Source organism: Tetrao urogallus (assembly GCF_951394365.1).
Source record: "Tetrao urogallus genome assembly, chromosome: 2".
Taxonomy (NCBI): Eukaryota; Metazoa; Chordata; class Aves; order Galliformes; family Phasianidae; genus Tetrao; species Tetrao urogallus.
The window spans coordinates 12,133,538-12,157,836 of record NC_136814.1 but is presented as its reverse complement, the minus strand read 5'-3'; the positions used below and the strand labels follow the sequence as shown (position 1 = coordinate 12,157,836).

At 40.1% G+C, this 24,299-nt stretch overlaps 1 protein-coding gene across 2 annotated transcripts in view; it reads right to left on the bottom strand.

Annotated features, from left to right (window-relative positions):
- TASP1 (taspase 1) overlaps positions 1–20,039 on the bottom strand; it is a gene marked incomplete at both ends in the record, with an annotated part of 72,093 nt that extends 52,054 nt beyond the window's left edge. Inside the window, 6 exons of one of the 2 annotated variants that reach the window (XM_079532506.1) lie at positions 1,792–1,871; positions 8,641–8,725; positions 10,124–10,244; positions 16,896–16,964; positions 18,688–18,756; positions 19,890–20,039. In XM_079532506.1, coding sequence (XP_079388632.1) covers positions 1,792–1,871; positions 8,641–8,725; positions 10,124–10,244; positions 16,896–16,964; positions 18,688–18,756; positions 19,890–20,039 — 574 coding nt within the window. The remainder of the gene's footprint in view (positions 1–1,791; positions 1,872–8,640; positions 8,726–10,123; positions 10,245–16,895; positions 16,965–18,687; positions 18,757–19,889) is intronic. The other variant, XM_079532507.1, reaches the window with a different exon arrangement.
- Between the last annotated feature and the right edge of the window lie 4,260 nt (positions 20,040–24,299).

Genomic DNA, 24,299 nt, shown 5'->3' with positions numbered 1-24,299 from the left:
ATACTAGGGAAAAGGCCAATTTTTAAGTTGCTCAGGCAGTATATATAAACCTGACTGGAAGTGGAGTGTGTGTCTGGGTTGGAGAGGAAGAGGTAACTGGCAACTTACATACCAACATTTAATACTTTTTAAATTGATATTGCAACAGGAAAAGGCTTTTCTGCATTGGCTTTGAACAGAATTAATTTGAGAATTCCAGTAATCATTTTAGAAGGAATTGTTCTGATAAATAGATAAATGCTGAGAGTACCATAAAAACAAATTAGTAATGTTTTGAAGCTAGCTTGTGATCAGTACACATGCTGAGATTATTCTTCCGATGTTTCTCCAGTATAAACAGTCTGTACTAGGTAAAGCAAAACTGCAATGGCCATCCTTATTTTCAAGCTGTAACACATGGATTTCTTCTAAGGTACATTTTACTGACTACAAGAACATTTGTCAATTAATGTCAGCTCTAATCATCCCTATTAGAACAGCAAGGCTTTGATACTAGAAATACCATAAACTTCAGTGCATGCAAACAGAGCTAATCAAGAGACCCTCCTTTTGGAGTATTTCCTACACATAAGTAGCAAACACTTTCTAAAAAAACTCCTTTATGGGTTTTTCCTCTTTTGTAAAGTCACAGAAATAAATCTGTTCTGCTCAACTGAGCTCAAAGGTTGTGCTGCAAATGCTGTTCTGGACAGAAAATGGATGGAGCAGCACTTTCAGTCATGTCAGAGTGAAAAAATCAAAACTTTCTGTTCAAAATGAAATGCAACATGAATATGTATGAAAATTGGCATGATGTAGTATAATACTGCTACTCTTTCAGGAGTTACTTTTGAGCACTGAGTATCAGCAACTTTGAAGCACAAATTCTGGGTGTTTATCTACATTTAGAACTGCACACAATGGCAGATATAGATTTTCATGTCTCTTTTAGAGACAACTTACATATTTTATGCAGTGATGTTTATTTTGTAAAATAAAGAAATACTGTGCAATCTTCTTGGCAATGAGCTCTGACTTTTTACCTGAACAACTTCAACAGGAAATACAGGGCATGCTCTCACCTATAGCAACCTGCAGACTAATGGCAATGGCACTTTCCAACAGGGTGGGGACTGAGAAGTCCATGAGTACATGCACTAATTTTCAGTCTTGTCTGTAGAAGGTTTAACAATCACTTGATTAATTTGAAGAAAAAGAAGGTTTTTGTAAGAGATCTGGCAGCTCTAAGGATACAGTATATTTTGACTCTATGTGCAAGACTTGATTAATTCACCATATCAGATGAAACAAACTCAGTACCTAAGTTGTTTTATTTGTCTGCCTCTTTATTAAAAACAAACAAACAAACCCCAGCCTGCTTATATTATGATGGATGGAATTATAAAACCTAGCAGTCAAGTCAGCACATACTGAATTCAGATACATGGCTAGCTGGTACTTTTTGGATCCAAAAAGGTTCACAACTTGGGCTGTTAGAGAGTCTGCATGTTGGTTAAAAATAAATAAATAAATAAATAAATAAATAAATAAAACTCCTTCATTGGATTTAATCCTAGAATCACGAACGCACTTTAATTAGATGTTGCTAAAATGCAGCTAAAGTAACAGTTTTTAATTTTTACTATTTTCATACTTAATAGAAAATTATTAAACTTAATCATCCTTATATATCATAGTATCATATGTTAGTTGAACTTTAAGGAAAGTGAAGTGACGTACACCTCAGAATACGAGGCACTGTTTTAAATTATTCTGTCCTGTTCTTCCTACTCACACCACCAGATTACTCACTTGTAGCCATGATACCTGGAGGACATGCTGGTATCCCGTGATCAACTGCCCATCTGAAAGCTCCTTCACCAACTAAAAAGCTAGGAGACACAGAAGAGGGAGTTTAAATAAAACCATATAACAAATCCCCCTTTTCTTGCAATTAGTATTTTCTCTTTGGTTTGGTCATTTTAAAACTGTACACTGTCTGCATTTCACAGAAGCGTCAGCTATAATTACAATTGGCAACCTTACTTGGTTTCATTAAAACACTACATAGCTCTGACATTAAGTTCACTACTGAATAAAAACATGTGCTATTAAATTTGAAACAAATTACCAAATTGCATCAGTTCTTAACTGCAGCTAAAACAGCACGAAGCCATCCAGGAGTCTTGTAACAACTGAATAAGATTCTGAAGACTAACAACACGGGGATGAAAGAAGTGAGAATGGCAAGTTAGAGTGAAGTTAGCCAATGCCACTGGAATATCAAGAATTACTTTGAGAGATATGACAAGCTAAAAATAAGCTTAATTTAGATTCAGAAATGAAAGTCTATCTCATGGCGTTTTATTAAGCATTTCCAAATGAGACAACTCCACTGAGTATTTAACATACTTGTGGAAGAAAGAAACAAATTTGAGAAGTCATTCTGTAGTCAGTACTGAATATTTTACAGCAGTGAGACAGTATACATTGTTGTGACAGTGAATGGTGGCAAAAGATACAGATATGCAGCTTTTAGGAAAAAAGAAATGCCTCAATTATTTATACCATTTCCCTTTAGATAAATTAATCTGATTCCCCAAAAATTGAACGTGGTTGGAAATCACATGTCTTCAGAAAGTTGATGAAAAACAGCAACAGCAGTAGCAACAAAATAAAGAACAATTATTTCTAATCTCTACTTCCTATCTCCCTTTGGAAACAAGAATACCATAACTGCATAATGGTTACAAGAAGAAAAGACTGAGGACACACAGTAATTTCAAAACGCTTTAGAGGAACACCTGATCTACGAAAGTGAGACTCAAAGTTATGTAAGCTGCACAGAAGTCTCTTGGGCCACATAATACTATCAATCCCCAGAACAGTGCTGCTATAGAAAATTTGTTGGCATTACTCCTGTTGCAAGTTTTCTTGATAGCATTGTATCTGACACTTGCAGCTTTTAATATGTAGTATTTTGCAGCACTATTTTCCATCTTCCCTATGACATAACCACCATAAGAGATGTTTTCAGTCTTCGATTAAAGAAGTTTAAAAAAGAAAGCTTCTCTAGGTAAGAATTTGAATTGTTAAACACATACTTCTTACTACTGTTAGCACAGCTCCGGAGGAATATTTTTCATGCTGCAAGATACTGCAGAGCAAGTTACTGGGTACTGGGAAAATATCTCCTTTTAAATAAGGTAATTATCAAGAAACAACCTCTCACTCACAGTAGCATCCAAGAGAAACATAAGTTGTAGCCAAACTGCAGTAAATAGTAGTCTCCATTGATTAAAAAAAGTTTCCCATCAACTACACGCTCTCAAGAAGTGAACAAGTGTTTCCTGTCCAATAAAGTAATTTACACAGAGCAGAAGTGTAGGTGGAAAAAAGGAGAATCACAGAATCCTTAGAGTTGGAAGGGACCTTTAAAGCTCATCTAGTCCAACTCCCCTGCAATGAACAGGGACATCACAGCTAGGTCAGGTTGCCCAGGGCCCAATCCAGCCTCGCCTTGAAAGTCGCCAGGGATGGGGCATCAACCACATCTCCAGGCAGCCTGTTCCACTGCCTCACCACCCTCACTGTAAAAGACCTTTTCCTTATATCCAACCTAAATCTACCCTCTTGAAGCCATTTCCCCTTGCTCTGTCACCACAGACCATGCTGATGAGTCTGTCCCCTCCTCTCCTGTAGCTCCCCTTTAGATACTGAAAGGCCGTTCTCAGGTCACCTTGGAGCCTTCCCTTCTCCAGGCTGAACAGCCCCAACTCTCTCAGCCTGTCCTTGTAGGAGAGATCATTTTTGGGGCCCTCCACTGGATGTGCTCCAGTACTACCATCAGATATTATGGGTCTAATATATGATAACTTAAATAGCACAAATCAGTCAGAAACCTTTCATTTTCCTGATACCTCACGATTGCTTGCTTTACACTCAGAGATACAAAAATAGTCACAAGTATTCAGAGTACAAAAAGAAGCACCCCAGAATGTTGAAGATGCACCAACATTTAAGTAACGTGACTCTTATTCTGCTCACACTTGTGTCCATAATTCCCAGATTCATTTCCCTCATACCAGGTGGACACAAAATACTTTCCAGTTCTGATCCCAATGAATAGCTACATTAGTGAAGCAAACACTTGCTGATATCTAACTGAGGCCTCCTTTCACCACAGAAATCACCCACTCTTTATTTTAAATTTTATTTTAATCATTCAATTTCAGATGTCTTGAAAATACAACATAATCACAAGAGAGTTAGAATAATAAAAAAAATCAAGACCTCAGTAGTCGTTACCTGTGCCACCTGTACCCTATCCTCCAAACTGATAGAGACATTTGGTAAGAGAATCCTATGGGACATACGGTGTGAACTCAGATCCACCAAGTAGCCAAGTATTTATAATCAGAACAAGATTAAGCAATCTTTGTATTATCCAAACAAGCAACACAAATAATTGTAACAGACACAGATGGTAGGATGGTGTGAGGGTGGGAACCAGCAGTCACACACTAGGGAACTACTGCAGGCCCATGGGAAATGTCCATGTACTCATGGAGAAGAGCTGCAGCAGGCAAGAATGAACAGGTAATACTCACAGCTGGCATAAAAATAAAACTTAACAGCCAAGTTAATAAAACAACCAAGCTCGATTAGTTGGGGGAGAGGAAAAATCGAGAATAAATTCAGTGGGCTATACAAAGCAGCCAAAGCCCCACCAAGTCTCAAAAGCTTTTAGACTAGTTCAAAATACAATTTTCCAAAGGAAAAAAACAATCAAAAAGATGAATGACTTTGCTGCTCTGAAAGTTGGTTCTACACAAACGAGATAAAAGTTCATTTCATCCATCTGTAAGAAAGATGAATACTCTGTAGTTGTTACAAGCTCAAAACACAAAGAAGTTGAAAAAGTTCTCCCCAACAAGAAGGTGGTGTTCAGATCTGCTTTCCAAATACAGGAAAAGCAGAGCACATTAATTGAAAATAGAAAATTACTCTAAAAATGGCCCTTCTAGGCAAGTTTTCACAAGAACGTGGTTATCCTGATGCCTGTTTGATGTAAAGAGCAGCCCTTAATGTGGGCTGTATGAAGACAAGCTACACTGAGCTGAATAGAAGCAACAGTAGAAAGTCAGGTTTACTAAAGATGAAGGTGATCCTAAACGTAACAAACTCATTTTGTAATGTTTCTTCTAAAATGCAGCTATCACTCTGAAATCACTCTTACATAGAAAATACAGATCAGAAAATTGGTACAAGTCTTCAACCCTGGCACTTTCTTGACTATGCTCCTCCCTGCAAGTTACTCATATCCTGCAAGTTACACATATCCCATCTGTGGCACTACATGTGACGAGAATAAAATGATTGCAAAATGCTGCAGTAACCAAAGGGGAGAACATACAAACATGGGATTCTTTCTTGTAAAGATTAATATATTAATACTGAAAAAAGGGACACTAACACGTACTTTGAAATCAATAGTATCAAGGAGTTCTAAAAAAGTAAGATGGTTAGGTCTATTTGTACCATCTTGCAATTCTTACATAACTGAAGTATGAGCAAGCAGTTCTAAATAAGCTTTTCTGCCTTTAAGAAACATATGAAATAGAAGAAAACTTTAAAGCTGTTACTAGAAAGCAACTAATCCATTATTCTGGGACCAAAGACCACTCCCAATGATCCACCGACCACGTAACTAAGCAACTGTAATTGTGTTCTAAGTCATACAATGATCAAGAATGTCTTACAGGATAACATGTAACACTGAAGAGTTTGGTATTTTCTACTCCTTCATACAGAGGTAGAGAACATTCTGACAGCGTCAGTCTGAATAAACTGTGAGAGAAGGTTCAAGGACCTTAGAACAGCTGTAACAAATGCATGCTTACGTGTGGGAATTCTCTATGTTTGAATTTTAATTTGCACAGCAGGACTGTGTTTTAAACCAGAAGAGGAGATACTGTTCCAGAATAACCCACACTACAGAGCAATTCACAGTAAACTACATACATACAGCAATCAGGACACCTGATGACTCCTTCCCAGTGAACCTACCATCTCAGAATAAACTAGTTCACACTCATTAAAATTACTGAAAATCAGAGAAGTACCATTTCAAATTGTCCCTATACAAATGGGTGCTGAATGGTGGTAACCAGGCCAAACTAACTGTCTCCAGCTGTTCTTTTGCAGACAAGACTCTCCACAGTGCCACTGTCACTAATCTCACAGTCAGAGAATTTCTCTCACGTGGTCCCGTGCCAAACATTCTGGTGAGAAAACATTAAGCTAAGTTAGATGGTGCTACAGAAGCTGTCTATACCAACAGGTTTAATTAGCAAGACGGATTCTTAGGCTTTGCAGTTTCTTTAAGAGACTCCCCACCACAGTATTTGCCCATGAGAAAAAAGATGAAACTTTCACATGTTTACAAATAAAAATCAGTTATTAAAACCCTAACTCTTGGGAGGAATGACAATAATGCAGCTGTTTCTTGCTACTTGATGACATATTTTTTCAGCTTGCGCAGCAATGTATTTCACTCCCAGATCAAAAATATGTTACACCAAACCCTGCCAAAAAGGCAAGGCATGAAATTGTCAACAATCATCACCTACAATGAACATAAGATCCATTCCAAACTTGCGATGCCCTGAACATACAGGAGCATCTATTAAAGCATTACAGTGCTACAGACTGTTTCTAAGCTAGCTACCTTTTTTTCTATTAAGATACATATTCCAAATTCAAAACAGAGAAGAAATGAAAATACATATAGGGTAAGTAAGGCCCAAAACGTTGGCTCTGAAGTCAACAGTTCACTTCAAACTTAGAGAGCTTTAACTCCCTTGTCTTATGAAGTGCCTGTTAGCCAAGACAGTGCTAAAACAGCGTTTGAAAGATTCTGTCTCGTCCTTTGGGATGAGGGGATACAGTTTATTTTTCATTCAGTTATTTTAAAAATAATAGCTACAAACATAAACTAGGTCATGAAGTTACAGAAAACACGCTAAAATAGGACACAACTATCCTAGGTGCTCTTCCCTGCCACGATTACAGACAAAAGTAAAACACAAATGCTTGCTTCTAGTTCTGGAACACGAATGAAAGGAAAGGAAGAGAAGGGGAGAGGAGAGGAGGGAAGTAGGGAAGGGACGGAGGGAGGGTAGGGAGGGAAGCAAACAGAACCAAAACCACAACAACCTCCTTTGACACCCTCTTTAATGTAACTGGATAAGCCCTAGCTTTTTCCAGATATCTGAAGAAATAAGCCACTGGCAGCAACTAATATTTAAGTTCATATCCCTTGGTAAACTTCTCTGAAAAAGAAGTTCTCACTATGATTCCTCTTCCTTTAATAAAGAAAACAAAAATGCAAAGTCTGCTTGTTGGTGTGTTGGTTTGGGGGTACTTTTTTCACTCTATGACCTACCTTTGCAGTATTATGGACACTGCAATAGTTCTTTTCCTCAGTGTATAAACTGGAATACCAGACTATCCAGATACAGACTGACTATTGGGACACTTCTACAGAAAGAAGTATGAACAGTAAAATTTCTAAATCAAATATACATATTTCAAACAATGTAAGTGCTGATTTAATACATCTGCAAATACTGCAATCTCTCAGCAAACAGTAGCAAATTTCCCCAACAGGTATAACTGAGGCAACTGCTTAAGTTCAAGCCTCCTGCTGGTTGATCTGAACTGCTAACAAAAATAAGATGCTTCCAAGATTAGTCAGTTCCAACACAGTTCTTGGACACTTTCCAAATATGATACAACAATATTTAAAGTTCTTATGCATTTAACAGTTTCCTCTTTCAAACTTACATCAGTCTCAACAAAGCACATTTTCAGTGTTTTCATACATGCTAACAAGTTTATATTTAAAATAGTTTTTAACTAAACACTGCGTATTTCCACAATTTAGTTTCAAAATAAAGGCAAAAGCCAGTTAAGTTTATGTATTTTTTAAAGTTGTCAAAAGCAAAGGCTGCAGAACTTCATTTTAATTTTGCTGTATTTAGAGATTTTTCAAAACGATATAACAAAAACTTCAGAATTCACACAGAATCACAGAATTGCAGGGTTGGAAGGGACCTCAAGAGATCATCAAGTCCAACCCTCCTGCTAAAGCAGGTACCCTCCAACAGGTCGCACAGGAGGCATCCAGCCATGCCTTGAATATCTCCACAGATGGAGACTCCACAACCTCTCCGGGCAACCATTCCAGTGCTCTGCCACGCATGTTTGTACAGAACTTCCTGTGTCCAAGTTTTAGGTCACTGCTCCTTGTCCTATCGCCATATACTGCCAAGAAGAACCTGACCTCATCCATCTGCATCCTACCTCCCTTTAGATATTTATAAACATTAATCATTCATTCGGTATGACATAACTTTAAAAGCAGTCACCTTGACACAAAACCCCACAAGGTGATATCTCTATCTATCCACAACAGTTCTACTCACAGCTGCATCGAAGGCACACTGAGTTTCAAGATCTGAGAAGAAAACGTTGCTTCTTTTCAAAAGGATGTAATGTAAAACAGCACAAACCTCCGTTGATAAGACAAAGCCTTCAAATATTGCATGCAGTACAGATATAAGACTAAAGTAAAGTCAAGCAGAACAAAGCAATTACCAAGGTGGAATTCTGCCAGCAGAGAGTTTTCCTTTCTGCCCTTCACACAACAATCTATTTGCAACTGAAACTGGATTCTTGATTCCTGAAAAATCAGCAAAAAATGGGAACAAACCATTAAAATATTTTCCACGCAGTACTGTGGGGTTCATTTTGGCAATGGAAGTCAGCTTCCTTTCATTTCCAGTGCTTCAGTAATTCAGTAAGAGACACATTGTGATGCTATTTTTCAGCTTAATAACATTAAATCAGTTGTTCCTTCTCGTGGCCTATCAGTGGTAGCAAGACTTTCTAATCAACATTTGGTTTTGTTTTTTAAAGAAAGAAGGGTATTGAAATATTAGGAGTGACTCCCTACCACAGAAATCTCAGAATTAAAGCAGTGGTGTTCTACAGACCAAAGATGTTTTATGAGTATTAATTTTTCAAGATGGAAAAAGCTTTGTTTGGATCTATCAGGCCAGAACAGGGATTATAGGATTCAGGCTTAGCTTTTTCTCACTCCCTCATTTCCTCCTTCTCCATGGTTGGAAGGATACATTTCGTAACAAGTAAGCCTTGAAACACTTAATTTTACTATTTATTTTAGATCTATATCTACATGAGGAAGTTATTAACACAGTTTAGAACAATCCTAGGATAAAGAACAAAGGTTGAAACGTTTTCAGAAAAGCTATTCAATAGTATTCCAGAGTAACAGTTAAGGCTCTCAAGTACTTATGACAAAAGTTCAAGGATCCCTGCTTGGCACTGTTTTGTACTGAAAGGTAAAGCTTGGCAAAAGAAAAAAAAAATGAAAGGCACATTAATTCTCAGATTAAATAAGTGCTATATGCATGTTCATGTAGCCTTGTAATAGTTTCACAAATTAGAAATCCAAATGTTATTGATCCCATGAGAGGATTATAATGAAAAAAACTATACTACAGAGGAATTTTATGTCGGGGCAAACAGCTTGACAGATCAGAAGCTGCAAGAATAAAAAGCAGCCCTAGTTTAGAGGCTGTGTACCTTTGTAACACTGCAAAGGAAACTTTAGTTCCTCAGTACTTCAATTTGACCAATTAAGGTAAGAGATTCTATGACTGAATTACGTAACAGTAAATTCTTCAAGGAGCCTGGTAACAAAAACAAATACTGTCATCTGAATGCTTGTATTTTATATATATGCATTTTACTATAAGGTTACAATTCTTCAAAGCCCTCTGAGAAAACACACACCCTCTGAGTGAATGAATTCTTCATCATGCAAATTCATCATTCTGCAAAGGACTACCAGTGAACTAAGACAGAGCACTGCAACATCACTAAGCAGTATTTCAGGAAGTGAGGATGCCTCCCTCTCCCTTTTGTTTGTTTACAGAGGGAAGAATTCATGAAGTGGGGCTACAATGGCACTCCCTCCAAAAACTTCACAAAAAAGAACAAAATTAGTCTTTGCACTTCAATCAGTAGTTAGCTTTATAACACATAGTTAACATACCGCTCAGTGCACCAACTGCTCCAAAATTCAATGACTTCCCATCCATTATGCTGGCGTCGCATTCTATCTCACCCAGAAGGTTTAAGTTAGAACCCATTCCTGCATTTGTAAAAGGAGAATCCTGAAAATATAAACAAAGCACCGTGAGGCCACAATCAGATCAAATTTTATCAAAACCTCTGCATAATTAATATGATGACCGTGATGTGTTACAGTGTACATTCTTGCTGCAGTACTTTAAATATGCCACAGCAACATCAGAAAAGAGCAATTTGCTATATTTTAAATTACTACAATGGAAACCTTACAGTCTCTTCTGTGTGATACATCTCAAGAGTAATAATGTGCTAATGTAAATCACAATCACACAACAATTTCAGATAATCACTTATTTGTAAGTAAAAGCCTTGCAATACGAGCAAATATCTCTTCCACAGAGACCACAGTTTACCTCTGACACTCTCAAGTATGACACAGGAGCAAACAGAATCATATGTTTTGTTAAAATCATAAGCCTATGATTACAGCCTTGCACACAGAATCACAGAATCACCAAGGTTGGAAAAGACCTTCAAGATCATCCAGTCCAACCATCCACCTATCACCAATAGCTCTCACTAAGCCACTTCCCTCAACACAAAATCCAAACATTCCTTGAACTCCACCACCTCCCTGGGCAGCTCATTCCAGCACCTGACCACTCTTTCAGACAAGTAGTATTTCCTAACATCCAGCCTGAATCTCCCCTGGCACAGCTTGAAGCCATTCCCTCTAGTCCTATCACCAGTTACACTGGAGAAGAGGCTGACTCCCAGCTCACTACAACCTCCCTTCACATATTACAGAGAGCAATAAGGTCTCCCCTGAGCCTCCTCTTCTCCAGACTGAACAATCCCAGCTCCTTCAGCCACTCCTCATGAGGCCTGTGCTCCAGACCCCTCACTGGCTCTGTCGCCCTTCTCTGAACCCACTCCAGGGCCTCGATGTCTTGCTTGCAGTGGGGGGAAATGAGACGAACAAGGCTTCACTGTGCAAAATTTCTATTTAAACACTAACACAAGCACCATCATTACCATGGTACGAAGGTTTTTCAAACAACAAATCATACTTCCCATAGAGTACCAAGCAACTTTTAGTAAATGTCCTAGTTAAAAAGTAAGCCACCTTTTATTAGCTCTGCCTGTAGCTCTTACTGATCCAAGTTTCTCAAATAAGAAGTGCTGCATGTTGGATTTAACATTACACCTTTGTGCAGACGCGTGCTGCCCACGTGCCAAGATGCCGACCTTGGAAAGGTGGCAGACCACAAAGCAGCAGCAGGTTTAGCCGACTGCTAACTCCAGACTACAGCAGTTACACCATCACTTAGGTGTCTCAGGCTTACAACCTAAAACTGTAGTAAGGAGACGATACAAAGCATCAAGACATGGAACAAGAATTTCATTTTCAAATGTGAGTTCATCTCATAAAAACTCTTAAGCGCTACCGAGGATATCGTTTTCAACTCAGAACCCTTCTTCCTTCAAGATGTATTTTAAAATGTTCTGGCAGCAATACAGGCGTACTAAAGCTGTGGTTAATGGGGAAAGCTTGAAAAAGTTGCTCAATATGAATAATCCAGAATTACATCTAGACAAATAGTTAAACTGCTCTGTTTTTGACATGCATTAAAGAGCATCCCATCCATCTTTGATACAGTTTTGGTCAAGGTTTATTTGCAACTTCTAAAAGGATTTCAAAGCCTACTGGCATTTCTTTCTACACACTGTTATTATAAAATTCTTTTGTGGGAATTCAGTAACAAGAAGTAACAGTCTACTAGGGTGAGTCAGGTCTCTTTTAATCAAACCAGTTAAAATGTTTTTCAAGAACACTTTTGTCGTAATCTACCGTTAGTCACTCTGCTGCAAAACATCAAATAGCAAAGTCTTTAACTAGAATTAACAACTTCCAGTTCAACATTCATTTAAAGTTCATCTATGGTGACTGCCTTACTACAACAATGCTTGCGCTTTCAGCTTCAAATGCATACACTTGGGAGTAAGATTCCATATTTTGAAATCTTATTTACTCTAAAATTAACATAAAAAAAAACAACAAACGAGAGACAAATTATCTCATTGCAAATTTTGCTTTCCATTCCTTTGACTGAGACATAAAAAAAATGCAAATAGGGCAACTTTATGAGCAAGGATACCCAAACTCAAAATGCGATAACCACTTTCCATAATCACATCGATTCCCAATTTAAATGATACTCACAAAGAATGTTCCACAGAAGACAGATGGAAGAGCCAAGCAATAAACACACAGTATGAATAAACTTAGGCTGCACTAAGAGAAAGTTGAAAATTTTCATCTACAACAAACTTTGTTCTTGCTTCCAATACCTGAACATTAGAATCTCTGAAGTGCTCCGCACTCAAAGAAAAGCTTGAAACTGCACATTGTTCCTCTAGCCAGCTGTAAATTCAATCAGCATGTGGTTCTGTTGTAAACTGCAGCTTTTAAAAGAAAAGAAATATCTGCCCAAATCCCTTTATGTTTCGAGAGGAATTCAGACTTCATATGGCGGCAGACAGCAAAAGCATAAAAACAAACGGTTCTGGGATCGTGAATACAGCTCTGAGATCAAGCAGACAGTGTAAATGATGAGCCTTATGAAGCACCTTGTCCAGAACTATTTGATTATCAAAAGCTGAAAGAAACACGTTCATTTATTTCTCTGCATTGACAGAGTTCACAAACTAGCAAACATAACTGCCTTTATTCAACTTATGAAATACAGCTGATGCTCATGCAAACCAGCACCATTATTTTAACAGTATTCTGGGTCAGGCATTCAAGTTGCTTTGCACAAGTAGTCTACTTTTTCCTCTAACAACTATTAGCATTAATTATACCTTCATCTATTCCCTATTTCACTTGAGATTCATAAAGTCCAACAAAGAAAGGCTGCTCACTCTACATTTGGAGCCTGCAAAAATAAAACAAAAAACAGACAGCATACCGCAAGTAAACTGTCAGCTTGCTCATAAAAGATCAAGAGCAAGTCTTGCGCCTCTCTAAGTCTTTGAAGTGATGCCTCTTGGATTAGATGAAATTCTGTGTAATAGGAGTTGTGTAATTGAGCGGAACTGAGGGAAAAAAATCATCTTTTGCAGCATTTCCATGAAAAGATGCGTGTGTCTTTCAAAGGCTACAGAGTTTTGGAATATAGCATTAAAAATTCTAACAAAATGTAAAAGTGATTAAATATTTCAGATAAATTCACTGTACTGCGTTCTATATCAACCAAATACCACCTAGGACAATTATAAAAACAGACAGTAGAATGATGGCAGACATCACCAGAACAGTAGGCAAGACTGAAAAGGAGAAAAAGTTTGCCGATCAGATTAATTCTCTAAATATGCTTTAACTTCATCTTACAGCCATAACATCATACAGATGTCACTTCAGAATATTTAAATATACTACAGCAAAAGAAGGTTCTCTCGGGGGAAAGCAAAACCAGAAAATAATTTACCCTAGGCACAGCTGAAAGGAGACGTACAGCTGTTCAGCCAAGTTTCTTAAAATGTGTTTTCTTTTATGTAGCTCAGGAATATGATAAAAACTACAGCACAAAAGAGAAAATGTTTTCCACAGAGGTGGGAAGCCTCATCACAAAAGAATCTTGTGGAACAAGAGCAGATTCTGTTAGCTTATTCATGAATGCGATTTATAAGATTGATTTTCATGAGCAAGTCGAAAGCCTATGGGTGACATTTAAAGACTGAGGCAGCAAAGGGAGCCCTGCTACAGGCCACCCAATCAAGTGGAGCCTGTCAGTGAGGCCTTATACCTCCAGGTACAGAAGGCGTTGCGATTGCAAGCACTCATCCTACTGGGGGCCTTAATCACCCAGACATCTGCTGGAAAAGTAGCCGGGTGAGCTGTAGGCAATCCAAGAGGCTCCTGAAATGCATTGAGGATAACTTCCTGAGTCAAGTAATAGAAGCTCTCACCAGAGGGGATGCAGTACTGGACCTGTTGCTCACCAATACAAGTGAACTGACTCACACATCAGGATTGGAGGCTGGTAGTGACCATGCTATGGTTGAGTTCATGCTCCAGAGTGATATGAGACGAGTAAAAATTAGGACGTTATATTCTAGCGAAGCTGACTTCCAGCTCTTCAGAAAGCGGGTCAACAAAAAACACCCTGGGAAACTGTCCTCATGGGCAAAGATGTGTAGGAAAGCTGGCAGATTTTTAAGGAAGCTTTCCTCAGTGCGCAGGAGCTCTCCATCCGCAGGTGCAGCAAGTCAGGAAAGGAAGGCAAGAGATTGGCATGGCTGAACCAGGACCTGCTGGTCAAACTGGTGAGCAAGAAGAAAATGCACAAGCAGTGGAAAAAGGGGCAAGTACTGTAGGAAGAGTATAAAAAAGCTGCTGGGCTGCGTAAGGACAGGGTCAGGAATGTCAAGGCTTGAACTAAGCTTGGCAAGGGACGCCAAGAAGAACAAGAAAGGCTTCTACAGGTACTTCACCCAGAAACGGAAAGTCCAGGAGGGCTTACTCCCCCCAGTGAGTGATGAAGGTAGGCTGGTAACAACAGACAAGAAGACTGAGATACTTGAAAACCTTTCTTCTCAGTCATCTTCTCTGATAACTTCTTGTCACACAGCCCTCAAATGTTTGGTAGGAGGGACTGGGGAAGCAATGTTCCTCCCACTTTAAGAGAAGATCAGGTTTGTGACCACCTGAGGAAACTGAACATCCACAAATCCATGGGTCCCGAGGAAATGCATCCCAGAGTGCTGAGGGAATTAGCTGATGTAGTTGCCAAGCCACACCCAATGATACTTGAAAAGGCATGGTAATCAGGTGAAGCCTCTGGTGACTGGAAAAAAGGCAACATCATATCCATTATTAAGAAGAGGAATAAGGATGACCTTGGGAACTACCATCCTATCTGTCTCATCTCTTGTGCCAGAAAAGATTGTGGAAGCTATGCTACGGCACACGGAAGATATGGAGAGATAGAAGAACCAGCATAGTTTCACCAAGGGCAAATCCTGCTTGACCAACCTAGTGGCTTTGGATGATGGTGTCACTGCACCAATGGACAAGGGAAGAGCCACTGATGTCATCTATTGGAGCTCAGTAAGGCCTTTGACACGATACCCCACAACATCCTTCTCTCTAGATTGGAAAGATATGGATTTGATGGGTGGACTGTCCACCATAGAGTGGTGGACAATGGCTCAACGTCTGGATGGAGACTGGTGACAAGGGGCGCCTCTCAGGGGACCAATACTCCTTAACATCATCGATGATACTGACAGTGGGGTCAAGTGCACCCTCAGCAAGTTCATTGATGACACCAAGCTGTGGAGTGTGGTCAACACACCAGATGGACAGGATGCCATCCAGACGGCACCTACAGAGGCTCAAGCAGAGGGCCAGGAGAACCTCATAAGGTTCAACAAATCCAAATGCAAAATCTTGCACCTGGGTCAAGGCAATCCTCACTACCAATACTAGCTGGAGGATGAAAGGATTGAGTGCAGCCCTGCCGATAAAGACCTGGGGGTACTGACAAGCTGGACATTAGCCAGCAATGTGCCCTCACATCCCAGAAAGCCAACTGTACCCTAGGCTGCATCAAAAGAAGGGTGGCCAGCAGGCCAAGAGAGGTGATCCTGTCCCTCTACTCTGTACTGGTGAGAATTCACCTGGATTATTGCATCCAGATGTGCAGTCCTCAGCACAAGAGATGTGGACCTGCAGAAGCACATCCAGAGGAGGGCCCCAAAAATGATCCCACAGATGGAACACCTCTCCTACAAGGACAGGCTGAGAGAGTAGGGGCTGTTCAGCCTGGAGAAGAGAAGGCTCCAAGGTGACCTGAGAACGGCCTTTCAGTATCTAAAGGGGAGCTACAGGAGAGGAGGGGACAGACTCATCAGCATGGTCTGTGGTGACAGAAAAGAGGAAATGGCTTCAAGAGGGTAGATTTAGGTTGGATATAAGGAAAAGGTCTTTTACAGTGAGGGTGGTGAGGCAGTGGAACAGGCTGCCTGGAGATGTGGTTGATGCCCCATCCCTGGCGACTTTCAAGGCGAGGCTGGATTGGGCCCTGGGCAACCTGACCTAGCTGTGGTGTCCCTGTTCATTGCAGGACTAGACGACATTTAAAGGCTCCCTCCAACTCTAAGGATTCTATGATTCTATGTTTCTATAATGCATAGATATACACAGAGATATATTTTTCTCTCATCTAGATCTACTTTAATGTTTAAGATAGCACATGAAAGCATTTTTGAACAGTTCAGTGGAGACCACAATTACTGTTTAAAGCCAAGAAGCTCGCCAAGTTAAAAGTATGACTGAAGTTTTGGCACCTAGTCAGCACGCCTACCACATACTAAAGCACATACTGCCTGCCTTAAGCTAACCCTATCAAGTACATTAATTAACACTTTCCAAACATGTGTAAGCAAATCCACTGCTAATCTTCTGAGAATATGCCGATAAATTTCAACACCACATTTTTACAGCACAATGTTTACTTCGCCTTCCTTCTTTACTAGTAAAGTTGGAGAGGAAAAATGACTGCTAGCAGTTGAAAAAGAATTGCTTTTTCAGTCATTACTGCCATGTGAGATTAGCGGACCTGGAACAAGCATGAAACTAAACTTCCCCATTTACATCTCACAAATTCTTTTAGCTTTACTCCTATTTTCCTTCACAGGGACCCTTCACTAAAGTCAGAAATTCGTACCTCCAGTTCTATAAGTGCTGCAGTCACTGCATCTGTTGCAAGAGCACCAGCCTGTAGCTTTTCGATAGCCTGTAAAACAGAATTTTCAGTTGATTATTAGGAAATTCTAATATTCTGCAGCTAAGTCCTATGTTTTCCTAGATCTGTAGAAAGAGAATATTCATTAAATTAGGATTAGATCTAAAAGGACATAAAAACAAGCTGGCATGTTCCACATGAGGATAGATCTCATGCCTTTTTAAAAATCAGATATTCCAACGCTGCATTTAGTAACAGATTTTTGCAGGATCAAATCTGTAGCAAAATATGTTCTTATAACTGCATCCTTAAACATAATGATTCAGTCAGGGAGCTCCTAATTTTCCTTCCAAGATTCAACAGTCTCTAATACTATATATGGCAACTGTCAAGAAATTGAACATTATCAACCTCACCTGGAAGCCAACGCATGAAACAAATCATATAAGAGAGTGTTATCTCCAGATTTTATATGTGCATCCACATTCAAACACACACACAAATAATTCTAGAGCCTATTTTTTATATTATAGTATGTAGTATATATACTACACTATAAAAAAATTTATATATACATATATATATATTATATATATATATATATATATATATATATATATATATATATAATATATATATATAATATATATATATATATAATATATATATTATACACAGTATTGTTGCCCAGATCCAGACTGGTAAGACCTTACATTCAAGTTATCTCAGGGAATCACCTGACAACAACTGTGGCTGCATCTTTAGTAGAAAAACAAACCTGCGACTGTTTGCTCTTCATACAAGTAATTAATGTTGGCTACTGAACTTAAGGAACCAAACAGAATCTCCAATTAGACTTGCATTCAACAGCAAACAACCTCATCTCACACATAATTAGCTGGAAAATTAGTATCATCAGGGCTAGCACACAATTTTAAGGAAGCTGATGTTAAGTTTGGATGATTTTTCAAGTTTCTCATTACAAAATTACATTGGTATTAGGATTGAGACACAGAACTGCAAGATGAAGTGTTAATAATTATTAGACTCCAAGTCTGAAAAGCACTTCTGAAAGGCCTGCCAGACGCCCCAGCATGCTCTCTCTGGAGAAAGAAAAAGGCATTAGAAATTTTGGAGATAAGTCTTCCAGCTTCTCATTCAGTTCTTAGCACACAGAAGCTGCCAACTCCAAAGCTAAGTTCTCAGAAGAGATTAAAATATATATTTCAATGGAAATTAAAATCTTTTCATTGCTTCTTTTACAGTTTTGGAAACTTAATTTGTTTCTTTGGTCATTTGTTTTTTGTTGTTTCTGCCCTTCTTACCTCCCCTCCCATTAACAAGTTAAGAGCCATCAAAAAAAAGCAATTCTATAAATTCTTGTATTTATTGAGCAATTTGGATGCTAGTCAAAATAAATTCCAAAAAGACTGGACACTGACGAAGAAAGATCCGGGCACTACATTCAACTCCAGAAATCCCAGAGCCACAGGAAACTCTTATGAACACCCTGTGAATTATGAACTGTTCCCCAGTTCCTTTTTCTTTGGTGTGTGGTATTTGCCACCACAAATGACAATGTTGCTGCACCTCCATGCACTCTACCAAGTCTGAATAGTAGCCATGTTAGCTGTTGCTACTCCTTTTTTTCCTCTAGAAATACATTCAGTCACAGCAGCTAAACCAAAGTACGTCTATTCATACCAAAGAGACAGAGCTCCCAAGTACGCTTCTTACATGCCCACTGCAGGACTATGGAGATGGCAAGACATACCTTCTGGCAGGCCCTTTTGCACACATGCTTGTATTCTTTAGCTTTGGATTCAGAATGATAACCTGCACCTACAGTTAGGGAAAAGGAAAAGAGATTATACTTCTTATCAAACTATTGGCTGCAAACAGCAGCAAGAATTACGACACCGGCAGAGAAGAGACATCCTTATTTGGGATTACGTTGGCACTCCTTTTTCATATTAGAAACTGACAACATTATGCATTCAAGTAGACTCAATAAAATACAGGGGACTGAGCTCACACACACGAGTACACACATTTAAATCATATAATCTGCTCCTATGAACACTCTCCAAGAGATTACAGATTAGTGCATTCTTAGAGACCAGCGCAGCTATTTTATTTATTTGAAATCAGTGTGCAGCGAAAAAAAAAGATTTGGTTTTAAGGAAAACTCCATTTTCCTTTCCCTGCAGAATGACAAGTTGGTCAGTTACCATTGTGTTCACTTTCTCCTGTATGCACTGCATTTTCAGAGCTCTATACTCTACAGCTAGGAGAGGTTCATGAAACAAAGACCAGGTTTTTTTCATCTTATTCTATCCTGCTGCGTCCAACCACTCTGCTGCTTTTTGTCACTGTCCCCTATTTCAAATTCATCAGGCTCCTATGTGACTAAATATGTTATCAGAAAAATAGCTGACAAGTTTAGTACACTGATTTTTAGATTTCATTTTGTTTTGTTTTTTATTAAAAAAAAAATTGTATTACGTTATTTGTATTTATCTCAACTTCATTTTCTCACCTTTATTAAAAGCCAGCTACAAGAAACTGATGAAATTAGTTTAAACACTACCAGTGAAAAAAATAAGGAATTTAAACCAGTAAAATAACACAGTAAAGAGCAAGATATCGATCAATTCAATTCACTCTTAAATAGAATATGAAAATCTTTCACTATCAACCCAGATAAGTTCGACTAACTGTCAAATTTAAGGATTTTCTTTTCTATACAGAGCAAATATGCATAATGATATAGATATGCATCATTCAGAACATCCAAAATCACATTTTTAGTACTAGTTTCTCCAGCCAATGCAATCAAACTCTCCACTTATATATTTATATCCAAAGTTCATGCCACTTCATTAACATACTAATAAACGAAAGCCAATATGATACTTCAGTTGATCTTTAGCGTGTGTACAGACTATTGCAGTTCCAGCTGTTATACCTCTACACCTTACCTGCATGAACAAGCACAAATCCCACTCGTTTCCCTCTTTGGGTCTGCTTTGTTTCGGGCTCTTTGACCACCACTTTTACAGCTGTAACCTGAGATGATTTGGAAGGTAACACTTCTACGGAGCTTATCCCCTTCTCCATGATCATACATTAGGATCAACATCTTCTACTGGAAAAGAGCATGCTTCCATTCAAAAAGAAATTCTGGAGTAGAATCATCCTAAAACCAAATCACATGCATACGTTGGATACTGATTTCCAACAGACATATTTCACATAAACCAACATCAGCAAGAATTTCTGGGAGACAGGTTGGAATGAAAGAGCACACGCCTGCTAAAAGAAAGGCTTCTAAGTTCTCTCTCTTCCCTAGTCAGCAGTCTTCATGTGACTTAAGATAACCAATTCAGTTGAAAAAGTAGGTGATGCAAGTTGAACCCAAACTGCAGGCTTCTGGGAAGAGACTTAACTTCAAACTAGCCAACTTCCCAGACAACTTTAGAGATTAGCTGATCCAAAGCTTGCCCACAACAGAGAAAAAGCTGCTCTCCACGGTCTCCTTTTGTTTAACATTAAAACCTATTAAAACCCAGCAAGATTAATTAGTTCCTAACCCAGTGGTGTTTCACAGGCACAACCCATACCTCTTTAGAGCAAAGATCCCAGCTGATGCTGAAGATTCTAAGCAGCACTACTACAACGCCAGCAAAAGCCAAAACGTTTACACAAGAGTTTTATGCGTGACCTGCACGACTCGCTGCCCTGAAGCCATACACCGCATCCATGTGCGTGATGCCGTTACATTAAAAGGTAGAAACTGCGTGTTAACACAGAGCCAGCAGTCATATAAGCGGCTAGCACTATTTCCACCCAAGCGCAGCACACGAATAACAGGCAAAAGAAACTTTTATTGGGGAAAATTCCCGGAAGGACGAAGCAAGGAACCCCGGCACGACCGTCGCCTCGGGTCCCGGCCCGGTGATACCCGAGGGCCACGGGCCCGCCGTGATCCCGCCGTCGCCGTGGCAACGCGCAGGGGGGCGGGGCCGCCGCGCGGGGGTGACGTCACCGGGAAGCCCGCCCCGCCGGAGGCGCGCGGAGAGCAGCCGCCCGCGCGGCCGTTACCGCCCCGCCGCCAACAGCGGAGGATCGGGGGAACGAGGAAGGGGACGGGGGAGAGCGGGCAGGCGGGAGAGGCCGGGCCGAGAGGAGGCGGGGATCGGCGGGCTAAGGCGGGGCAGGGCGGACCCAGGCGCGCAGCACTCACCCGCCGACGCCGTCAGCCTCGCGCACACCCGGAACCGTCCGCCCGCCCGTTGCCTCGGTGAGGATGAGGCGTCCCGCCCCGCTGCCTCCCTCCCATTGGGCGCGGCGGGCCAGGCGACCGGAAGTAGCGTCGCGTAGGGGAAGCGGCCGATTGGTGGGTGGAGCGGGAAAGCCCCGCCCTCCGTCACGAGGGCGCCAACGGCGGCGCGCGGAGGTGCGGCCGGTGCTCCGGCCCCAGGCATCCTGCCGCTGCCCGCCGCACCGCTCGGAGCGGAAATGGCGGCGAGGCGCCTCGCGTTCCCCGGAGGCAGGAAGCCTTGCTCCTACCGCTCCCCCTGCCGCCTTTCCTTAGGGCTGTTTTGTCATAGCCGCCCCCTCAGGCACATCGGCCAAAGCGGCTCCTGATGGCCACCTGCAATACAATGAAATGAAATTCACTGATTCTGTGCGTTTCTGTCGACAGTCGTGCCAGGCAGCTCTCGTGCTCCTCGGCATCTCCCCCGGCCCGCCCTCGGCCTCTGCAGAGGCACGTGAGGTGCGGGCCTTGTGCTGGGACACCTCTGCCGCCTCTCTGGGCAGCCCGTTCGGAAGCATGGCCGCTTCCCGAGAACAGACTTTTCCCTGTATCCGACCTGAACCTCCCCTGGCTCAGCTTGAGGCCATTCCCTCTCATCCTATCACTGCTCCCTGGGAGAAAAGGCCGACCCCCACCTCTCCACACCCCGGCAGCTCAGTATCACATTAACGAACTTTTCATTCCTTCTCTCTTCCTCCTCCACAACAGAGAAAGGCAGAACACAATGTACTGAAAACAGCCACAAAACACAGTAAGCAGGAGAAAACAGCGACAAACCTAAGTCGTTATCCCATGACAAAAACTGTTAGTGTTATGTAGTTATGAGGAGCTGTAAGCAAGGTGCGTAACAAAATCTGGATGCTCTTTTTCAAGGGTTGGTTGTTTTGCTTTGCTTCGCTTTTTTACAGTTGGATGATTTTAGCAGCGGAATTTCAGTCTCATCAAGTGCCCTATACTAGACAGTGACGGCAAGATGCTTTTAGGTTTTACACAGTGAAATCAGTGTCATCGTGAATTGAGCAATCTCTTCCCCTTATGTGACTGATTTGGATTAGATTTGCAACATACTGCTTTTTTTTCCCCTCACAAAGCATTATTTGAAGTTAAATATCCTTCTATGTTAGCTGATCTTTAAGCGTGTGCCTTAAGGAAGCACATTACACCATGCATAATATCTGTCCTTTCTCATTATTCACTACTCACAAACAATAGCATGAAAAAGCCTGGCCTTTCTAATTACTGATACACCTGTGCCTGACAGAAAACAGACCAAAAGATGCTAAAAAAAAGCCCCATTTGGAGAAGACAACAAGTGAAGAAAGAAGCTCATGAATATTTTACCAACTGCAGTTTATATTTTTAATAGTTTCTTTGTCTGACCAGTCTTGGGTAAGTGGTGTCCTTAGTTATATAAATGCACATCTCTTGGATATAACTATAAACTATTAACACATTTTATTCTATTTTAGCCACACTTCAGCACTGAGCCAGCTGTTGGCAACCAAAAATAATTTTTCAGTCATGCTCTTCTCTCTAATTAAGCTCAACTGGACCAAAAGACATTTTATATATATATATATATATATATATATATATATATAAAATATATATATATAGTTAATTTTACAGTTAATTTTTCGCACAGTTTTGATATTCTTCTGCTGGAAACAGTAGATCCACTCATTTAATAGAAATGCTTTTGATCACAGACTGCCTGGTACTGTAGTCTGGCATAACTCCCTTAATTTCAGTGGAATTTAGCCAATTTACTCACCAATCAGATTGATCTTTCCAATTATTACTGATTATTCTGACTATTACTGATCTCAGAATTTTCCAGATGAAAGAAGAATATCTGCACGTGGCTCCAAAACAGAAGTCAATCAAAACCAAACCAAATCTAAAAGAAACCCAAACAAATACAAAGCAACAGAAAAACCATAGCCCCCAGCAACGTGGAGCCATTCTGCTAATATTCAGTACTCAGCACAAGATGTACCATTCAAAACCCTGCCAATACATCATCTGCTTTATTAGCAAAACTAAGAAAAACGCAGAGCCAAGTCAATCACACTTTTTTTTTCAATGCAACACAGCTTTACTAAATCGGTGGGAGAACACAGGGAGCTTAAAGCGTAACTGTTTTGCCCTTGCAGTTAACAGTGCAATTTAAAAGCTTTTGAAGACTAGAAACAGTGTGTAACATGAAGCAAAAGGAATTACTTTATTAGCTACAAAACTATAGCTTTATTTTCAGAAGGAAAAATCCAAAAAGTTTCTTTTTGTGTTGTTCTGAAGTCTCCAAAATAAAGCTAATAATTCCCTTATTATTTTTTTCCCAATATTTTTTGTAGCTCTTTGTCTAAGTAAAAAACAAGTACTAGCATTCAACTTGCAGGCAAAGGGCATTTTCTACCTTGGAAAGTCTAGAAGCCTTTCCTTCAAGGCCACTTCTTGTCATTGCCAATGTCCAACATACTACATATATTGTTATAGGCGTTTTTTGAGCAACAGAGAGAGATGAAGCACAAGGACTAAAAATTGCTTAAAATGTAAGGCAAGTAGATGCTTAAGAGATGGAAAAGCAAGCAAAACAGATGATCAGATTATATCACGTAATTTCCCTGGAGAGCCTGAGGAAAAAAACAAGTCAAAGCTTACACTTCAAGAGTCCCTAAGCAGACCTATATATTCATGCAATTTGGCCGTGACTATATCTATTCTGAGTAATCACTGTATCACTTGAAGGCATGTGAGGAAGAGAAGAAGGATGTTCCTTAGGCATTTGACCCTTGTATGTAGTCTTAAACCATGGGTTAATACTCATTAGGAGTGCTACCTCACACAGCGTTGACCCTGCCAAAGATGGACTTCAGGGCTAAACGAAGCTTCAATTCCACTTTAGGCATTCATCTTTACATCCTCTATAAGGTCCTATGCACCTTTTGCTTCCAGTTTTCTCCACCCAACGGTCCTTTCTTGCAGCTAAGAGGTGCCACAACACCTGGCTGATTGTGAGCTACACAGATTTTGACCTTAGTATTGTCAAATCTCCTTGAAGTTGG